Below are 21,182 nucleotides of genomic sequence, written 5' to 3'. Positions count from 1 at the left end.
GGGTGATCAAGGAAAGAACACACGTGAACACATAGGCCAATTTTTTAGCACAATTAGGAGAGTTGGCCGACACAGAGGCATTTCGCGTACGTTTATTTTTATTATCTTTAACAGGAACTGCGTTTGCATGGTACGCCACTTTACCTCCTAATTCCATTTCATCATGGGGGGATTTAGAACAAAAATTTCATGATCATTTTTTCTCTGGTGACTATGAGTTGGATTTGGTAGATTTAGCGTCGTTGCGACAGACAAAAGATGAATCGGTTAATGATTACATCCGGAGATTCCGAGATACAAGAAACCGATGCTTTCAAATTCATTTAGCAGAGAAACAGCTAGTAGGATTAGCTTTTAATGGTCTGCGATATTATTTAAAAGAAAGATTAGAAGGCATCCAATTCTTTACACTAGCACAATTACACCAGAGAGCTTTGGCTTGTGAAAGCCGAAGCAAAGAAACTACTAAAACAATTCGTCACAACATACATGTAGTAGAATGCGACCAAAGTAGCTCAGAAGACGAATCAGCAGAGGTGTATGCTGCTGAAATGGTTTGGCCAAAGCAGGCCAAATCTTCGGCTTGTGCCTCCTTACAGCCGGTTCAAAAGAAACGGCAAGAGGAGGTTAAGTTTACATTTAATGTTGGTAAGTGTGATAGAATATTTGATGAATTACTCAAAAATGGCAACATTAAAATAAATCACACTGTTCCATCCACCGAGGAGCTAAAACGTCGTGCATATTGCAAGTGACATAACTCATTTTCTCATGCCACTAATGATTATAATGTATTCCGTCGACAGATTCAATCGGCCATTAACGAAGGACGATTGAAATTTCAGGAAATGCAGGTGGACACGGAGCCCTTTCCAATGAACATGATCGACTTTGAGGGCAAGAAAGTCCTGACTCGGCCAAACACAGCCGATGAAGGCAAAGGCAAAGAAATAGTCATCGGCGATGCAAGAGAGGTCGGTGGGAATCATAAAACTTCTTGCAGAAAAGTGGTGGCCGAGAAGACTCCTGATGGAGGGGAGACCTTGAAGGTGACCATCACAGCCTCTGGCACTGGGGGGCAAACACAGACAGGGAGACAGGCACAAGAACCCATTCTGCGCATCGCGGACGGTCCGCCATCCAGACGCGGACGGTCCGACGCTTCTCCGGACGGTCCGGCGAACTCCAGTGGACGGTCCGGCCGTGCTCAGGACCCGCAGCAACCACGTACCTTCAAACCACGACGACCCGAGATAGGTACGTGGAAAACAAATACATTTAAAGCAGCTGGTCGGCTGATCAAGCCTGGCCCGACTTTCGATCAATTGTTGTCTAAATACGTGAAAAAGAAGGCCGGTCCCAGTAACCGGCCACCAAAGCGACCCCGCTCACCCATTCATGAGCAACGTCAGGTCAAGCCGATTGGACCACCTCACCAATCGGAAGAAATGAAAGGTCCTATTGTACAATTGAGACCTAACATACCGACATGGACCCCCCCCACCCCCTTATCCATCTATGCCATATCCATACACATACTTACCTCCACCATATGTCCCAAATCAAATGTGGGGCATGCCACCATATCCACTTGGGATGCCATAGTACCCCGCCTGGGGGGCACCCCAAACATCCGTTTTTGATAGGTTGGCGCCGCCAGTGCAAGACCGATTGAGCGCTGCTGAATCTGGTCACCAGGCACAGGCCCAACAAGATTGCCGGATTACTCGGCTTCCTAGACCGACCAATCCGGCAGGGGGGCATATGCCTGTAGCAACTCAAAGAACAACGAAAAAAGACATCATCAAAATAGGCACTGCAGATGTTGTCATACAGGGGGACAATAAAGGGCCGATGATTTTTGGTGAATCGGCCAACACAACCAAAAAGGATAACACAACCAAAAAGGATACGGCTATCGTCAAAACAGCCGATCCAAAATACTCCATGCCTCGATGGTGCCTGGCGGGATTGACACGATCCCAAAAGAGAAAATTACAGCGCCTAAGAGTGAAGGAGAGCCAGGAGAAAGAGGCGGAAAAGATATTCAATGACACGCATCCACTATACCCGCCACCGCAAAAGAAATGGAGACCAAAGGCCGTCGAGAAAAAACAAACGGCCACGGAAATAGAAAGTCAACCTACACCAGGCGCGGACTGTCTGGCCTCTGCGCGCGGACCGTTCGTCCCTCACCAGGAAGCGTCTGGACAATCTGCACCAGGCGCGGACCGTCCGGCCCCTGCGCACGGACCGTCCGGCTTTCACCAGGAAGCGTCTGGACAACCTGCACCAGGCGCAGACCGTCCGGCCTCCGCGCGCGGACCGTCCGCCGTTCACCAGGAGGCCTCCAACGACACGACAACATCAATGGAGGAGGACGACCTGCTGGGAGAAGACCTGGTCGACTACGAGGCTTCTCCAGAACGCCCAGGTATGGATGTAAATATTATTACATTTTCTGCCGATTGCACTGTTATCGGCGACGATGAACCTGTTGTTGCCCAGTTTGATTTTGGTCCTAAAGAAGCCGCCTTTACTAAACCAAAAGAATCGGTAAATCATTTAAAGCCGCTCTTCGTGCGCGGCCACATTGATGGGATACCGATTGCTAAGATGTTGGTAGATGGAGGGGCGGCTGTAAATCTAATGCCTTATTCATTATACAGAAAATTAGGTAAACAAGATGACGAACTTGTCAAGACCAACATGACCCTCAACGGTGTTGGAACTGATAGTTCGATCAAAGCCAGGGGAGTCACGTCCGTTGAATTAACCATCGGGACTAAGACCCTTGCTGCTGCATTCTTCGTCGCTGATGTAGAAGGAAATCACAGTTTAATCCTAGGCAGAGATTGGATTCACGCCAATCAATGTATACCTTCTACATTACATCAAATGCTGATACAATGGGTAGGCGATGACATAGAACAAGTACATGCTGATGTATCGGCCTGCATCGCTGTGGCCGATGCCCCTGTACTCTGGACTTATGAGACTGCTACATGTCTCACAGGAGTAGACTTTTCTGATTATCAATTCATAAGTATAGATAAGAAAGGTTTCATTCCTGTAATGCTAGAGCCGATGGAGAATCGGGTAAATCCTAAATAAAGCTAAATGATGAATACACACAAAGTTCATGAGTCTTTGGTCACGGACAGTTCGACCGCCAAGGCCGGATGGTCTGGTCTTTCACAAAAGGGTTCGGACATTAAGACCGAACATATATCACAGCAAAAGGACAGTATTACGGACGATCCGGTCCCCGAGACCGGAAATTCCGCCGTCACACACAGATCTTATAATTCTTCTGTGGGGAACATGATAGAGGAATTTAGAGATCTTGATAAACTAGGACAGGGGTTTACATCGGCCGATCCTTTGGAGGAGATTGACATAGGGGATGGTAAAACTCCAAGGCCGACTTTTGTAAACAAGACCCTGGAGACCGATCCTAGAGATGAGATGATCGGTCTATTGAAGGAATATTCAGATTGCTTTGCTTGGAATTACACTGAGATGCCTGGATTGAGCTGAGAGATCGTAGAGCATCGGCTGCCTATTAAATCTGGTTTCAGACCTTTCAAGCAAAGAGCTAGAACATTTCGTCCAGATCTTCTCCCACGCATCAAGGATGAAATCCACCGGCTACTAGAAGCTGATTTTATCAGACCTTGCAGATACGCAGAATGGGTCTCCAATATTGTGTCGGTGGAGAAGAAGGAGTCAGGTAAACTTAGATTATGCATTGATTTTCGCAATTTAAATAGAGCAACTCCTAAAGACGAATATCCCATGCCCATAGCCGACACATTAATCAATAATGCATCAGGAAATAGAATTATTAGCTTCCTTGATGGTAATGCCGGATATAATCAGATTTTCATGGCCGAAGAAGATGCGTCTAAAACGGCCTTTATATGTCCAGGCTTCATTGGTTTATTTGAGTGGGTTGTCATGACATTTGGTCTGAAAAATGCTGGTGCTACTTATCAGAGAGCTATGAATTTGATCTTCCATGAATTGTTAGGAAACACTGTGGAAGTTTACATTGATGATATTGTAGTCAAATCGGCTGAGTTTAGTTCTCATATAGCTGATTTGCGCAAAGCCTTTGATAAAATGCGTCAGTATGGTTTGAAAATGAACCCACGTAAATGTGATTTTGGAGTGTCGGCTGGTAAGTTTTTAGGATTTGTCATACATGAACATGGTATAGAGGTAGACCCTGACCGAATCAAGTCTATTCGGAATGTAGGACCTCCGACCTGCAAGGTCGAAGTACAGAGGTTTCTCGGCAAGGTGAATTATTTGCGAAGGTTTATTTCTAACCTAGCCGGGAGGATTGACGCGTTCACCCCTATTCTTCGGCTTAAGAATGATGCCGAATTCGCTTGGGGGGCAGAGCAGCAGGAAGCATTTGATCTCATCAAAAAATACTTATCTTCGGCTCCCGTATTAAAAGCACCACGAGCAGGAGTACCATTCCGATTATACATTGCAGCTGAGGATAAGGTCATTGGGGCTGTTCTGACACAAGAAACTGAGGGAAAGGAGCATGTGGTGACATATCTAAGCCGAAGGTTGGTGGATGCTGAAACAAGGTACACTTTTATTGAAAAGTTATGCTTATGCTTGTTTTATGCATGCACCAAATGTAGATGTTATTTACTGTCTAGTCATTGCACTGTTTCTGGTCAAGCCAATGTGATCAAATACATGTTGCATAACCCAATTATGAGTGGTAGAATTGGTAAGTGGGCTTATGCACTCATAGAATATGACTTGGCCTATGAACCATTGAAATCTATGAAAGGCCAAGTCGTAGCGGATTTCATTGTAGAACATCGGGTTAATGATATTCATGAACTAGACATGTTATACCTCACTATTACTCCTTGGGCTTTATATTTTGATGGATCGGTTTGCAATGAAGGGCAAGGAATTGGCATTGTGCTTGTTTCACCAAGTAATGTCTCCTTTGACTTCTCTAGCCGATTGAAAACTTATTGCACTAATAATCAAGCTGAATATGAGGCCCTCCTATTCGGCTTAGAACTTTTAAATGGTATGGGAGTAAAACATGTGAAGGTATTTGGCGATTCTCAGCTGGTTGTCCAACAAGTGTTAGAAGAATATCAATGTTTTGATGGTACTCTAAATAGTTATCTTGAGAAATGTTGGAGCATAATCCATTCTTTTGACGAATTCAGTATTCGACATATCTCTAGAGTTGAGAATCATAGAGCTAACGATTTGACACAAGATGCATCAGGTTATCGGATAAAGAGAGGGAAATTTCACAAAACTGAAATTCTGATAACCAGTGCAGAGCCAAATTCCCAGGTCACGGACCGTCCGCGTGATGACGCCGGACCGTCCGGGGTTACCAGAAATGTTCTCTTAATCGATTCGGCTGACAATGAAGCCGATGCAAGTGATTGGAGGACACCTATACTTAATTATTTACGAAATCCCAATATCAGGACAGATAAGAACATTCGGCGAACAGCTTTCAAGTATGTTTTGATGAGTGATGAACTTTACCGCCGAACAGTCAATGACGTCCTACTGAAGTGCTTGGGCCCAGATGATGCTATATTAGCCATGGCCGAAGTACATGAAGGAATTTGTGGTACTCATCAATCGGCTCCAAAGATGAAGTGGTTGTTGCGAAGGTCTGGTTTTTATTGGCCTAGTATGATAGCTGATTGTTTCAAGTACTACAAGGGATGTCAAGTGTGTCAAAAATTCGGCGACCTACAGTTGGTCCCTGCAGCCGAATTACATCCTATCATCAAGCCTTGGCCGTTCAGAGGATGGGGATTAGACTTTATTGGAGAAATTCATCCTTCATCATCAAAGGGGCATCAGTTTGTGTTAGTTGCCACTGACTATTTCACCAAATGGACTGAAGTTGTTGCTCTGAAAAACATGACGCACAAGGAGGTAATTGAGTTCATAACTGAGCATATTATTCATAGATTCGGCATTCCCCAGACCTTGACTACAGATCAAGGGACTTCTTTTATGTCAAAGGAGGTACGTGAATTTGCTGAATTATACAGAATTAAGCTGCTTAATTCATCTCCATATTATGCTCAGGCCAATGGACAGGCCGAGTCTAGTAATAGGACATTGATTAATTTGATAAAAAAGAAGATATCTGATAATCCTAAACATTGGCATAAGATTTTGTCCGAAGCTTTATGGGCTCATAGAATATCTAAACATAGTGCTACTAAAGTATCTCCTTTTGAGCTTGTCTATGGGTAGGAAGCAGTATTGCCTGTGAAAATAAGTTTGAATGCTGTCAGGTTCGCCAGACAAAATGATCTAACTGTCACTGATTATTATAATTCAATGATGAATAATATTGATGAGGTGACCGACAAGAGGGTGATAGCTTTGGGAGCAATAGAAAAGGACAAGATTATGGTAGCCAGGGCCTACAACAAGAAGGTCAAAGCAAAGTCATTTCAAGTAGGAGATCTGGTGTGGAAGACTATCTTGCCTCTAAGGAATAAAGATCGGAAGTTTGGGAAATGGTCGCCAAGCTGGGAGGGTCCTTATAAAGTAAAATAGGTGATGTCTGGTAACGCCTATTTGCTACAAACATTACAAGGCAAGGATTTACCAAAGGCTTTGAATGGGCGTTTTCTCAAACAGTACCATCCTAGTATGTGGCAAGATGCATAAGAGAACCGATGTGATCACATCGAGTTAGTTGCTTTTGGTTCGCCCAGCTCCACCAAAAGGCAGGGGGCATATGTTTGAACCATAAAAGAGCCGGCGGACGGTCCGGCCCTGAGGCCGGACGGTCCGCGGTCTGGACAGTCCGCGCCTGTGGGCCGGACGGTCCGCGCGTGCGCAGAACAGATTAGGGTTCCGAGTTTTGTGCTACGGTTGTTAGCTAGATTCGCGGAATTAGCTCGGAATCAGTTGTGTAAAGGGTCCAGCCCCCTCCTCTATAAATAGAGAGGTCTATGGCCGATTTGTAATCATCAATCGAATCAATACAACTTCTATTTCGCATTTTATCCTAGGAGTAGTTCTAGTCTAGTTTAGGTTTAGCTATCCAATCCCCAAATTCTTACTCGAGCCTAGGTTTAGCACAATCACCAACTTACGACGTGCTCTCTCCTAACTCTATCTTTCTGATACTTAATATACTCTAGGGTTATTATGCAATGATCGAACTTCCATTTTTTTCATAAGTTATTTATATTTTGGATTTCTGTTTATAGCTGTGCTTTACCTGGATCCTTTGTTTTGGTTTTTTGCTTTCCAATTCGTGTGAAAATTAAATCACTATTTTGTTTTAAAAAATATATTTATTGTTTATTGTCGTATCATATGTGGACTGTTTAATTCGACGTGGGATCATTAGATCATCATAAAATTTAATAGTATATATTTTATATATTAATCGTTCGTAGTACTGCCAGTATGTCACACACCAGTACATCACCCTAATAACGGAGTACTACTTACTATACGAGGGTGGCACAGGGGCGTATGGACCGTACCTGCACCGTCCCATCAAGCTGGCGGCAAGACCTAGAAGTGCAGCTGAAGCGCAGTGGCCATTACTGACCGCGTCCTTTGGAGCTGCAGCACCGGCAGTGACAACGCAGTAGCTCAGCTGTACCCACTTGAATTCGCCAGGCGGTGCATACTGCATCGGCGGCCGGGCCGCGGGCGCACCATTCCTCTGCTCTCCCCACCCCACCCCCACCCAGCCAAACTATTCGGCATCCCGGCAAAGCCGCCCTCGTGCACCGTCGGGCTTCCCGCGAGCTCCGGTTGGCCGCGCCTCGCGCTGACAGCGGGCTCGCGGTCCCGTTATCCCGTTTCGTTTGGACAGGTAGCCAGCATGGCCCGGCATGCATTGAAGCGGCCCAGAGCCTGGATACGATTGATCCAATCCAACAGCTATGCTACGCTAGCTCCTCCGGAGAATGGAGACGAGACGGACATGGTAGTGAGAGGGGGCCAGCGAGGAAGAAGAAGAAGAGTGCAGCGCACTCCCGTCCGTAGGTCCCGCGCGCAATTATTTGGACTACTGCTGGTCAAGTTCGTTCAATTCCTACGATTAGCTATATAGGTCCGGTCGCGGTTGCACTTAAATGGTTGAAATCTTATGAGAAGGAGCGAGAGGCGGCAGAATTATATCGTTAGGTGGTGCACGGCCGGCCAATGCCCAATGCCACCCTTTTGTTTTGCCCTTGTGGCCGCCGATCATTGCAGCCAAAACATAGCAAGAGCCATGTGTGCGGCAAGCCGGCAACCAGTTTCCTGTTGTTGCGAGCAGCGCGGCGCAGTCTGTGCTCGCTAAATGCTAGAACGGCTCATACCGGAATAATTTTCAAACACGAGGGACGACGTGCGTCGTCGTCTCGCAGGCGGGTGGGTGTATGTATCTACTTCGCTGGCCGGTTCTTTTGCCACACGTAGGCAACGCTTCCCTATCGTTGGGAAAAAAATTTAGTACAACACTGCTGCAAACCAGAGTGTTTGCAGCCCTCACAAAAAGGAGGATAGATCCCACCCGCAGTAACAATAATACAACTAAAACATTATCTGCTGGACCTGCAGGTGGGGTCTATCCTCCTTTTTGTGAGGGGCTTCAAACCACTCTGGTTTGCAGCAGTGCTGCACCAAATTTTTTTCCTATCGTTGGCGCTGGCCGCTGGCCGCTAGATGCCTACTACTGGCTGCGTGTGTACATCTCAGCCGGACGTGGTCGACACGTGGTTTGCGTGCCGCATTCTTTCGAGCACAGGCACAGAGCTCTAGTAGCTCGTTTCATTTGCTCGTACGTCCTTCCTGTCTCTGGTCGTGGTCTAGCTAGTTGCCCAACCACGGAAATGAAACTTCCAAGAAACCAAAACTGTTTGCGTTTTTTCCCCCTCTTTTTTCTCAATGCTTATCGTTTTACTGATTTTTCCTTCTGCATATAAGAGGCGTTTTCCGTACGTATACGCTGCTGCTACTACTACTACAGGTTTCAGGATATGATTTTCAGTTACAACGCGTCACCAGCAATGCAAGCGCGGGGAAGAAACCTGTCAGGCTGTCACACACCTCCCACCCCAACCAACAGAATTGCGCACGAAAGGGCCTGACGGCACGAGCAACCGTCGAGTAATAGCACGAAAAGAATTGCCCCCATTAATTTTGCCTTTTTCTATTTTGGTTGCGGAAAGAGACGGTAGCAGTGTACGAATAGGAGAGAAACTCTCCGTGCTACGAACGAGGGTATATATGGAACAGTGACGGTTCTGAAAAAAAAAAAGAAAATCCATTCAGGCCTTGCATTGCAGCAGCGAGTCCGTTTCCTTTTAGTCGTCCCTGTCCGCCTGTGCATGGCCGGCAGATCCAACTGCCAAGAAAACGTTGCGACAACGAAACAATTTAATCGAAACTGACGAGAGAAAAAAAAAAGATATTTTGTGTGTGTGGAGTATGAATGAGATGAGAGGGAGTAGAGTACTCGTGGCGAAAAGGGGTGGCAGCAGCGGCTGCGGCGCGGGAAGAAACCTGTCAACGCCATCCGCCAAGGCGCCAACCAACCCTAGCGCCGGGTTCTTCTCGTCGTTTGAAAGCAGTGAAACAGGCGGGTCAATCAAAAGGTCTGCTGGCGGCGAGAAGCAAACACGCAACACGCTAGTCGCCCCCGCCGCTGCCTGCCTGTCTCTTGGCTTCCCTGACATGTCACCACCGGCACCGGCGACAGCATGCAGGCAGGCGAGCCCGTCGGCTCTCTCGCCCGCCGCGGCATGCAGCGCCAGCAGGCGGATCCTGTACGCGCGTCCACCTGTGCCTGTGCCTCCTTAATTCCAAGTGGTTGAGCGTCCCCCAGTAACCACCGTCATTAATAGGCCACCCTCCCCACCTATCCCTCTCGCTCTTCCCAGTTGCTTACTCATTCGGACACATAAACAAATGTTTGCATTTTTAGAGTTTTAAATTTATTCTAAAATAAATACATCACTAGGTATAAGATTAGGGTATATATAACTCTGAGACTCTAGTCCGGTTTTAAAATACAAGAGACAACTAAAAGAGTGCATAATACAATTCTAAGACTCTGAATAATAAATGCAGCTAAGAGACAACATTTATAGAGTCGTGAAGAGTGAAGAGACGTGTTCTTCGCGAAGAGTCAATCTCTTTTTTCACGTAGATGCTAAGAGACCCGTCAAGAAACCACATTTTAAATGGGTTGTACATGACCTTATACACACACTAGCATTACTTTTATCCTTTGCTTACTCACTCGGTAACATTATTTTTAGAATTTATCTTCTGAATTACGAATTTCTGATGATGATGAACCTTCGAGACAATCATTTATGTTGTCTCGTGTGTCTTGTGTAGGTCGTCCCACGGCACGGCAGGCAACGGTAACAAAACTAGCCGCCGTAACACGGTCGGAATTTAAGCTACTGTTTCGGAGCAGTGTACTATGGGTTCCCCACTCGTGCGTATGGCATACGGCTCGGATATGAGTAGTTGTTTCGCGTGCCTATAAGTTTGACTGCTCAGGCAGCTGGATACGCCACAAAGTTTCGCGGCAGGTGTGTCGATTCCTCTCCATCTCCGATCGTGCGCGTGTGCGACCCCTATATATATCTGGAGTTGCCCGCATGACCAAACCACGTCTCCGGCTCCGGCGTCCGCTTCCAACCAACTCACACCAAAGTGGCGACATCGCCTTCCGCCGCCTGACACGTCTGGAGTTGTTGTTTTAGCCGCCAGCTCGCTCCCATCTATCTCCATGGAGTCTGCTCCCGCCGCGGTCATGGAGCGGGAGCGCCTCACAGCCGAGATGGCCTTCCGCGGCGCGGACGAAGCGCGGCGGGACGGCGGCGAGCCGGCGCCCAGCATCGTCATCAAGATCCGCCGCCGGCTCCCGGACTTCGCCCGCAGCATCAAGCTCAAGTACGTCAGGCTCGGGATCCGACACGGAGGCAGCCCCACGTCGGTGCTGCCGATGCTCTGCGTGCCGGCGGTCGCCGCCGCCGCCTACTCGTTCGTCCGCCTCGACGTCATCTACTACTCCATCGACCTGCTCACCTGCGTCGCCTGGCTCGGCACCGCGCTGCTGCTGCTCACCGTCTACTACTTCAAGCGGCCCCGCCCGGTGTACCTCGTGGACTTCGCGTGCTACAAGCCGGAGGAGCAGCTCAAGATCTCCAAGTCCGCCTTCCTCGAGATGACCGAGAGCACGGGGTCCTTCAATGAGGCGGCTCTGGATTTCCAGACCAAGATCACCAACCGCTCCGCGCTCGGCGACGAGACATACCTGCCACCCGGCGTGCAGGCGCGGCCGCCGAGGCTCAACATGGCGGAGGCGCGGATGGAGGCCGAGGCGGTCATGTTCGGGTGCCTGGACGCGCTGTTCGAGTCCACGGGGATCGACCCGCGCCGCGACGTGCGCATCCTCATCGTCAACTGCAGCCTCTTCAACCCGACGCCGTCGCTGGCGTCCATGATCATCAACCACTACAGGATGAGGGAGGACGTCAAGTCGTTCAACCTCGGCGGCATGGGGTGCAGCGCCGGTCTCATCGCCATCGACCTCGCCAAGGACATGCTCCAGGCGAACCCCGGCTCGTACGCCGTGGTGCTCAGCACCGAGAACATCACCCTCAACTGGTACTTCGGCAACGACCGCTCCATGCTCCTCTCCAACTGCATCTTCCGCATGGGCGGCGCCGCCGCGCTGCTGTCGAACAGGCGCGCGGACGCCGGGCGCGCCAAGTACCGGCTGCTACACACGGTGCGCACCCACAAGGGCGCCACCGACGAGTGCTTCAACTGCGTGTACCAGCGCGAGGACGAGGTGGGCAAGGTGGGCGTGTCGCTGGCGCGGGAGCTCATGGCCGTGGCCGGCGACGCGCTCAAGACCAACATCACGACGCTGGGCCCCCTGGTGCTGCCCCTGAGCGAGCAGCTCAAGTTCCTCAAGTCCCTGATGATGCGCCGCGTGTTCCGCGTCAAGGGCGTGCGCCCCTACATCCCGGACTTCCGGCGCGCGTTCGAGCACTTCTGCGTGCACGCCGGCGGCCGCGCGGTGCTGGAGGAGGTGCAGCGCAGCCTGAGCCTGCAGGACACGGACATGGAGCCCAGCAAGTGCTCCCTCCACCGGTTCGGCAACACCAGCAGCAGCTCGCTGTGGTACGAGCTGGCGTACGCCGAGGCCAAGGGTCGGGTGCGGCGCGGCCACCGCGTGTGGCAGATCGGCTTCGGCTCGGGGTTCAAGTGCAACAGCGCCGTGTGGCGCGCTCTCCGCGACGTGCCGCCGCTGTCGTCGTCGACCGGCGCCGCAGCGGGGCCGCCGGGCAGGAAGGGCGCGCAGAGCTGCTGCAACCCCTGGGTGGACGACGTGGACAGGTACCCTCCCAAGGCGTACGTCTGATGGGCCACGTCATGCGGCATAACAATTGTATGATCTGATACGAGTTCCGTCACGACGAAGGAAGAAGGGCGTGTGAGGCAGAAAATTATACTTGTATGTTTTTTCATTTGTTTTTTTTCTTCTTTTGCTTCGTTTTCTTTTCTTTTTCCCAGTAGATTGCCGTGAGTAGACAGTGCTGGCTTTTGGAATTCAGACGTGTATGTGGCGTAAAATGAATTCCAAGAGCTAGCAGTGCCATTCTTTCTCTTCTCAGCCTACCCTATTTGTTGTCTAGTCCTTTTGTCTTCTCTTTGGCGTTCTAGACGCCCGGGAAGTAGAATGGACAGACGAACACCACCAGTGTGCAGTTCACATGACTAGAGAGAACTATCGACCAAGTGTGAATTACTGATTCAAGTACATACTCTGTCCTCTCGGCCAAGTTTTAAATCACATGTTTTTTGTGAGGATCCACAGGTTTTGAACCGGCGAAACTTTGCGCTCAGTACGTGCACTCGTCCAAAACTCCAAATTATCCACGCTGCATGTAAAGTAGCAAATCCGGTGAGACCGTGGAGGCTATAGTATTAGGTATGGTAGCTCGGCCTTCCGATTTGACTTGCTAGATCCTCGTGTGGTTCTGCGTCCTTTTCTCAGAATAAATATTGCGCTATCATGATTCATGACTATCGCGCACGTATGTACCGTCCAACGCTCATCGGACTTTATGTATCATCACGGCTGCCCAAACGACGACGAAACAGTATCAGTTATTAGTGGTAGGTGCGCTACTGTTTTGACCTACTCAAGCTCAACTGATGCGGTCTGGTTAGTAGAATCCAGCTAACGTTTTGGTCATCAGCCATTGCTTTCAGTCTCCAAAAGGAGAACCATCGCGGCGTCCCTGATCAGTACCAGGTACACATCTTTTACAATTTTAATGTGCATCAATAGAACCATAATATCAAGTTTAATAATATAGCCGGCTTCTGACTGACGATAAAGATCATTGTAGACTACCTTTCAGCTTATCCATATATTAGTTTAGCTTTTCATAATTAATATATGACTCACTTACTTTCTCACAAGATTTTTCTTGATTCTTATGTCCAAACCGGCTATAAGTTTATATCAATCCGCTTCTCTTTTCTAACCTCTTCTCTCTCATCCATATCAATTTTCAACCAGCTTACAGCCTCTTATTATACTTGCTCTAACTACATTTACTAACCCTTGTGATGATTGAGTTAAAACAAGTTACTTTTTACAACAAGGAGTATGTGGACCACGTTTAAAAGCCGTGCTATTTACTGACGTGGCTACCTTCGATGCTTGGTTTCAGGGTAAGGTCATCCATGTGGTGGCAAGTATGCCGACCCACTGGTGATGCCATTGCAAAACTGGAAGACATAAATTGAACTTTAGTCCGAGAAACCAAACACGCCTAGCCATAGGTCGACACATGTCTGTATCGACCATCACATTCTATCGTTCAAATTTTACAGGCTTGTATTTGACATAAAACATGGCTAGCAAATAAGATTATATAATTTATAAAACAATAACTTAAAAAATAAAAATGCATAATTCGGAAAATTAAAATCTATTTGCCATGGTGAATATCTAGACATGCTCCATTTAATTATTTTGGAGCTGATAATGCATCGCACTAGCACAGATTGTAGTCCCATCTTGAAGGACGACTGCAAAGCTCGTCGATGTTTCAAGGGTGATGGTTGATGCTATAATGAAGGAGTCGACTATCTCATAGTCATCCATATCATATGCCTCTCCATGCTCATTCTCAATAATCATGTTGTTCAGAATAATATATAAACTTATGATCACACTGAGTAATTGGTGGCGGGAAACAATCTAAGCGAGCCTTAAGAACTCCAAATTTTCTCTCTGTGTTCTTCTGCGTGCCTTCCTGTCATGCAACAAACATTCGCTATTTCAGACTCTGTGCGACAACAATGATATTCATGAACACCGGCTACCGTGGGTAGATGCCATCAGAGAGGTAGTGCCCTTGGTTATACCCATGTCCATTCACCTTGAAGCTCACATTTAGTGTTTCTTCCTTGAGCACGTCAATGAACAACAACGATTGGTTCACCATTGTTCAACCCCGCTCACGGAAGCATGTCAAATCCATAGGTCAAAACCCTAAACCCTAAACCCCAAAAATATGTCAAATCCATAGGTCATACAAATCAACCGCCTCGAGCATGATGATCAAGAATCCATTATCCCTTCTTGTAGATTGTCCTTTCCATCGAGCAGGATAATTCCGCCACTTCTAATGCATGCAATTTATGCTCCCCATGATACTAGGAAAACCTCTCTCCTCCCCTTAGCTAAAAGTCGTCTAAGGTCGTCAACCATGGGACGACAACTATACTCCTTGCCAAAATCTTAAATAATACTCCTACGAAAATGTTGGAGGCACTCTAAGACCAAGCTTTTCTTTTTTTAATATACTCATCAATAGAGTCAGCAATACTACCATAGGTGAGCATATTGAGGACAACATTATATTTTTGGTGGCGGAGAAACCATTACCATTGAGTGCATTGGTCCTAAGAGTGAAATGGGATGAATGCTCACACAATCTCTCCAAAATTTGAAGAAAGAGATTCCTCTTCATATGGTACCTTCGATAAAGTAGAATGGAGGATAGACACGTTGGAGTAGTCTTGCATCGATCGATTTTGGGCAGCTACACAATCCTAGTTGATGTAACTCTGTTGTTGTGTCCTTCGCCTCCCTCTCGTTGATGACGTAGAGGCAATCTTCGTCACCGCATTCATCATAGTTTGATGTAGCTTATCGAGCGGTAGTCTCAATGTCGGAGCCCAAGGAAGAAGACATGACGACATTGGTTTGGTGGAGCGAAACGAGTGAAATATTAAGTGGTACGGACGAATTAGAAAGCTAGGGTATGAATAAACATAAACTTACATCTCTATTTATAGATCGGATTCCATGATTTTTTTAAAAATATATTTTTTATTTGTTTGGACTTCAAAACGACATGGAGCAACCAGAACACAACACATTTAAGGCATTCGGTACCAATCGATTCTTGTTAGTAATGACCGAACTCTCTAACATTGTTGTTGGTATCGACTGATTCGGATGCAATGCGGTCGGTACCGTCGAACCGACCAATCAGCAAAACTACCAACTAGCCTACCGAGCTGATCGGTCTTAGAGCTAGACCAGTCGTTAGCGACCGCCTGGTCACCCATATCACCGATGGTTACCTCTCTCGTTAGAATCAATCTTACATATGAACACTAAAAAGTACTTGGTCAAAGACCAATTCCAACAGTTTAGCCAAAATTAGTAGTCAAATTCCATAGTTTAGCCATTTTGAAAATAAAAACCTTCTCAAAAAGGAAAACATCTATAACAGTCTTATTGGTTCTCATTTTCTATTTTAAAGAAATTACTTTTATAATCCCTTATTCTTGTTTTACATATCACGTTAAGCTTTGCCCTAAATCAAGTATTAGTACCTTTGACTAAATTTTTATAAAAAAAACTAATCATATAGTTGCACAACATGATACATAAAAAAAAAAGGGAAGTAGGGAACGAGTACCTCCACTCCAAACTTCTACATTTACTCCCAACGAAAACGTGTCGATAGAAGTCCTACTTCACTTGACAGCTCCGCTCGGAGCAGAAACGTAGAGTAGAGATGAATGCATCATCCAGAAGGTGGAGAGAAATAAAAAAATTCTCAACGTCCAACCATAAACTAACACCGTGTGAGAGAATCAAAAGGCGCGGGCAGGTTAGGGTCAGCGCTGGCTGACCTCGTGCCCTCGTCTCCTCATCGTCCCGTCATCCGTCAAGTTGGACTCGGAGTCATAGCAAGTCGCGCCCATTAATTTCTGAGGGTGCCGCGGCAACAGATGCCCAGATGGGCAGCATTGATTGGGCGTGCAGTTTCGTCTGACGACTCGTCGGAGTCATGGAGCGCGAGACGGCTCACAGGTCGCTGCTCTCGACGTCAACGTCTGCTCTGCCTCCATGGTTGGTGCTCCTTGAGTTCTTCAAGTTTTGTCCACGAACTTGTTTTTCCAGCTTGTGCTTGCTCGGCACGGTGCGCCATCTAAACTCGCTTTTATGGGAGTTATCACAATATTTCGGATGCTTTTTAGTCCTTTGATGATTTTAGACAATAATTTTACAACTATAAGGATATGTCTAATGGTGTTTAATGTAGAGGCTTTTGAAGTGTTTAAAAGAGATACTTGCAAAAAAATCGTGGTGCCGTCTCTCCATAAAGTGACGTCTCTGGTTCGTAACCCAAGTAGCAACAGCCGTCTCACTTTCCAATATACGAATTTGTCGTATGTTCTATCGATCCGATGCTATACAAACATATTTATTTTTGTATTTATTAATATAATATATTTATAAATACTCTATTATATAATAGAGTATCTTAGTAGTCTCTTGTTTTTGAGAACCGTTTTAATGTCTCTCCACTATACATGTCCAAACAAGTATAGTTCAAAAATAATTCACAACAAAGAGTTTTCTATTTCTTTCTATATTCAAATAATGATAAAACAATGTACTCCCTTCATATAAAAATAGAAGATGGGATAGCTGAAGATTGACAAAGTAACTCGTTTTGGATACTAGTACTCTATTTTAGACGGCTTTGCCCACTTCAACGCTTTGTTTTCTATGCAGTTCCTGTGCATTTGAATTAACTACACGCGTTGCTCGGCAACGCATATCCTTCGATATGAGCGTCTGTGTATTAACACTATCTTAGCCTTTAAATAGGATCGGAACTCAAACTTTAGAAAAAAAGCGCCATGCAATGAAAACGGGCGAAATGAAAAAAAAAAGTATAGGATTTTTTTATCTTAAGACCTCATGTCCCTGTTCCTCGACCTCTATGTAACTAATTTAAACGAATGGTTTTTGTGTCAACAATACTGCCGCAACGCTATTTAATATAGGCAAACATAGCAAATGTCACCCTAATTAAACACTCTATGGTATGCATCATCATGTCCTAAAGGATTTCTACCTCAGTATGAAGGGAGCATTGTCTAAGAGGTGTTTGAATGCACTAGAATTAATAGTTAGTTAGCTAAAAATTGTTAGTGGAATTAGCTAGCTAACAAATAACTACCTAACTATTAACTAATTTAACAAAAATAACTAATAACTAAATTATTAGCTAGGATGTTTAGATGTCTAAACTAATTTTAAACATTAACTATTAGTTCTAGCGCATTCAAACACCCCGTAAAAACAACTATGCAGCTAAACTGTATCAGAAGTGCGCTTTTATTGATAGTCGCTTCTGCATATATTAGGGAAGAAAGGATTTGACACATAAGATTTTCCTACAGTAGGTCCTGTGCTCATGGCTGAGCCGCGACCATTATACTTTCTTTAAATGGCCGAAATTGCCACCGCAAAAGGACTGGAAGGGTTTCAAGATTCCTCCAGCCCATCACGGCGGAGGGCGACCGTACTAGACCGAAGACAAATAAAACATATCAATGTTACATGGGCCTGGCAGAAACAAAGTAGCTCGATGGTTTTTTGTTTATCTGCCCAGCCCAGTACTGCTCATGGTTCTTATTTTCTTCTCTCTAACAGAAATAAAAAATAATAATTGCGCAGGCTGTTCAGACTTTGATGTGCGCTTTTCGACATAAACAATTTCAACCGTTGAAGCATAAACAATTTCAAGTGAAGTTGACCAGCCCGGTATAGTCCGCGCTGCAGGAAGAGGAAATACCGAAATACTAAGCTTGATCCTGTGTTGAAATGGACCCCCATGGTCCGTTTGGATTCAGATTTGTCAGTCACGCCATTCTCAATCGATTCCGATCAATATTGAGCCTACCCGAACAATCATTCTTTAAATCGGCCTAAGGGCCTGTTCGTTTCCATAGGATTGCACCCAGAATTATTCCTGTTGATCAAAACTTATACAAATTAAAGAAGCAATCCGGGCCGGAACAGTTCCGGCCTTCTATTCCCTGTCAACCGACTTTCAGGTGTAATGGGGCGTGCGTGTTTGAAGCCAGCCGTTCGACGCCAAACTGAATGAGGCATACTGTAAGTGATAACCCTTCAACTTTGTACTGCCGTGTCAATTCGGCTACTGAAGAAGCTCCAATTCTGAAATTTTACCTTTGCATTAATCATTGTCTCTCCTTGATTGAGTGGACAGCGCACGGTTAGTTGAACACTATACACGCACTGGACTGGATCCAGATCGTCCGTCCGATCGTGCAGAGCAGAGGTCGGTACAAAGTGGGCACGATCTCCACAACCCATCACGCGGTCCTGCCTGCATGCCGAGAACTGTCGAGTGCCACTGCCACTGCCACCTGCTTCGATGGCACGCGCGGCAGCTGGGGGTCCCGGCTCGAACGATCGGGAGCAAGCAACATGGCGTGGTGGTTTTGGTCCGCTTCTGGCCTGGCGATCAAGCTTCCCTCTTCAGTTTGTTACCAAGTTGCAACAGCCAGTTCACGGCTAGATGGCGTTGGAACTGAACAGATGCCAAGTATATAAAATCTCACCGAGTTCAGTCTGAAAATGGCGACCGGTCACTCGCTCTCTGTCTGTCAAGAATTCCGCACATCAACTTTTGAGCAAGGCCAGATCGACAATGGTGGCTGCGCAGTGACGACGAGCAGAGACCACATGCCGCCGCGCGCGCTACGTACGGCGGTGAGTGTGGACAATTAACGGCGAGTACGAGGATAGCTGGAGGATGAGTAGGCTTGAAGGAAACGCTGATCGCACGGCACGCGGCCATATTACCTGGCGATCCATCTACAAAGACGGCGCTCAGTTTAGCTGCCCATGGTCGCCTTTCAATGTAGTTTCACTGAAACATGAGCCGATCGAGCTGCGCCGTCAGACCTCGGGCGCCTATTTATGGGACGCCTCCCTGCGCTTCCATTCCAGCTCTCACCCATCCACGTCTTCTCATTCCTCGACAATGGAGATCCAGGCACGACAGCTACTGGTGTCTGTTTTTGGCATTCTGATAGCGATAGGTTTCGCCAATGCCGCGCTGGGAGAGACAGCACCGCCGGTTGTTGTCGGCTTGGCCAAGTGCTCGGACTGCGCCAGGAGGAACATGAACGCCGAGGCAGCTTTCAGAGGTACTAGGTTGTGTCATGATATAGCATTACTAAAAACAGTCTGGCCGGCTAGTGAATGCATGACTTGTCTGTCGTTTACTTTCCACCAGGTCTTCAGGTGGCCATCAAGTGCAAGAACAGCAAGGGGGCCTACGAGAGCGCAGCCGTGGGACAGGTGAACAAGTCCGGGGCCTTCAGCGTCCCGCTGGCCGCCGACGCCGTCGGCGAGGACGGGGAGCTCAAGTCGGAATGCTTCGCGCAGCTCATCCACAGCGCGTCGAGTGCGCCGTGCCCCGGGCAGGAGCCCTCCAGGATCGTCGCCGCGCCACCCGGCCACACGGCCCACACCAACGGCAACGGGAAGACGTTCCTCGCGCTCGGCGGCAGGGTCTACCAACCGTCGCCCGAGTGCGCCTCGGCGTTCCTCTGCCACCCTTTCTTCCACAGCATGCACCACCATCACGTAGGAGTCCACACGCCTGTGGTTATCCCGCACCTGCCCGTTCACGGCCACTCCGTGCCGCCTGTCACCAAGCCGCCGCCGGTAGACGTTCCTGAGCACAAACCGGCGCCGGTGCCCGTGCCGGACCACAAGCCTCCGTCGACGCCGCCGGTAGACGCTCCTGAGCACAAACCGGCGCCGGTGCCCGAGCCGGAGCACAAGCCTCCGTCGACGCCGGCGAACGCTGCACCGTCGACGCCCACGGAGCCGTCAGCGCCGGTTAATTCGCCGCCGAAGCCAGCCCCCATCTACCACCCACCGGCAAGGCACGACGCTGCCACTGGCCCGTAGCTCTTCAAGAGGCTGCTCCCGTTCTTCAAGAAGTTGCCCTTCTTTCCTCCTTCTGCGATGGAGAGTCAGCACTAGAATGTTTGGACAGTGTTTCTTGGCTTTTGCAGGTTATGCAGTTTCCTCGGAATAATTTGTGACGTTGATTAGTTCAGCATGAACGTTGGGTCAGTTTAAGAGTGTGTGTTCTACTTCCATCTAATGGAGGCAATTTCATGTCAACTGTTTTATCTAGCACGTGTTGGAGCCGATGTAGACGCCAAACATCGGGAGATGAACTGGCGGTACTCTTTGCGGAGACGCGAACGGTCCGTGGTACAGGACCGGACGGTCCGCGACCTGTACGCGGGAGCGCCTCCTCTGCGTACGTCCGGACGGTCCGTGTCTGGGACTCGGACGGTCCGTGATAGCATAGAGGATTGTATTCTTCACAACAGACCTAGAAGCCTCCCAGTAGGGATCCAGTAGGAGAGATCTTAGAGTGTGTCTTAGAGTCGGCACACTACCCAAGACGCCTCTAGTCAACATAGAGTCGAATGTGGGTGAAGATTTGAAGCAGAGAAAAGCTAAACTAAGGCTACTCCTAATGCATAAGGTAAAAACGATAAGTAGAATTGATTGGATCGATTACGAGGGCTCAATCGACCGTGGCCCTTCATCTATATAAAGGGAGGAGGCCTGGACCCGTTAGAGCATCTCCAACAATGCCTCAAATTAGTGTCTCAATTTGAAATATAGGGCTCTACGCAGGAAAAACTGCTCCAACAGTGCCTCATTTCATAAAATTTGGTCAAAAAACTATAGGACACCCTCTAAAGTGACTCAAATATACTAC

At 47.6% G+C, this 21,182-nt stretch overlaps 2 protein-coding genes across 2 annotated transcripts; both read left to right on the top strand.

Moving 5' to 3' along the window:
- Positions 1–10,703: 10,703 nt before the first annotated feature.
- On the top strand, positions 10,704–12,829 carry LOC103633519 (3-ketoacyl-CoA synthase 1). The gene has a single exon (NM_001364976.1). It carries the CDS (start codon positions 10,787–10,789, stop codon positions 12,428–12,430), a length of 1,644 nt encoding a protein of 547 aa, NP_001351905.1. The 5' UTR covers positions 10,704–10,786; the 3' UTR covers positions 12,431–12,829.
- A 6,546-nt stretch (positions 12,830–19,375) lies between these two features.
- On the top strand, positions 19,376–20,576 carry LOC100283196 (uncharacterized). Its single transcript, NM_001156098.2, has 2 exons — positions 19,376–19,578; positions 19,668–20,576. Exons 1-2 carry the CDS (start codon positions 19,413–19,415, stop codon positions 20,348–20,350), a joined length of 849 nt encoding a protein of 282 aa, NP_001149570.1. The 5' UTR covers positions 19,376–19,412; the 3' UTR covers positions 20,351–20,576.
- Positions 20,577–21,182: the final 606 nt, after the last annotated feature.

The sequence above is a fragment of the Zea mays genome, chromosome 1 (genome assembly GCF_902167145.1).
Source record: "Zea mays cultivar B73 chromosome 1, Zm-B73-REFERENCE-NAM-5.0, whole genome shotgun sequence".
Classification (NCBI taxonomy): domain Eukaryota; kingdom Viridiplantae; phylum Streptophyta; class Magnoliopsida; order Poales; family Poaceae; genus Zea; species Zea mays.
This window is presented reverse-complemented; position numbering and strand designations above follow the sequence as displayed.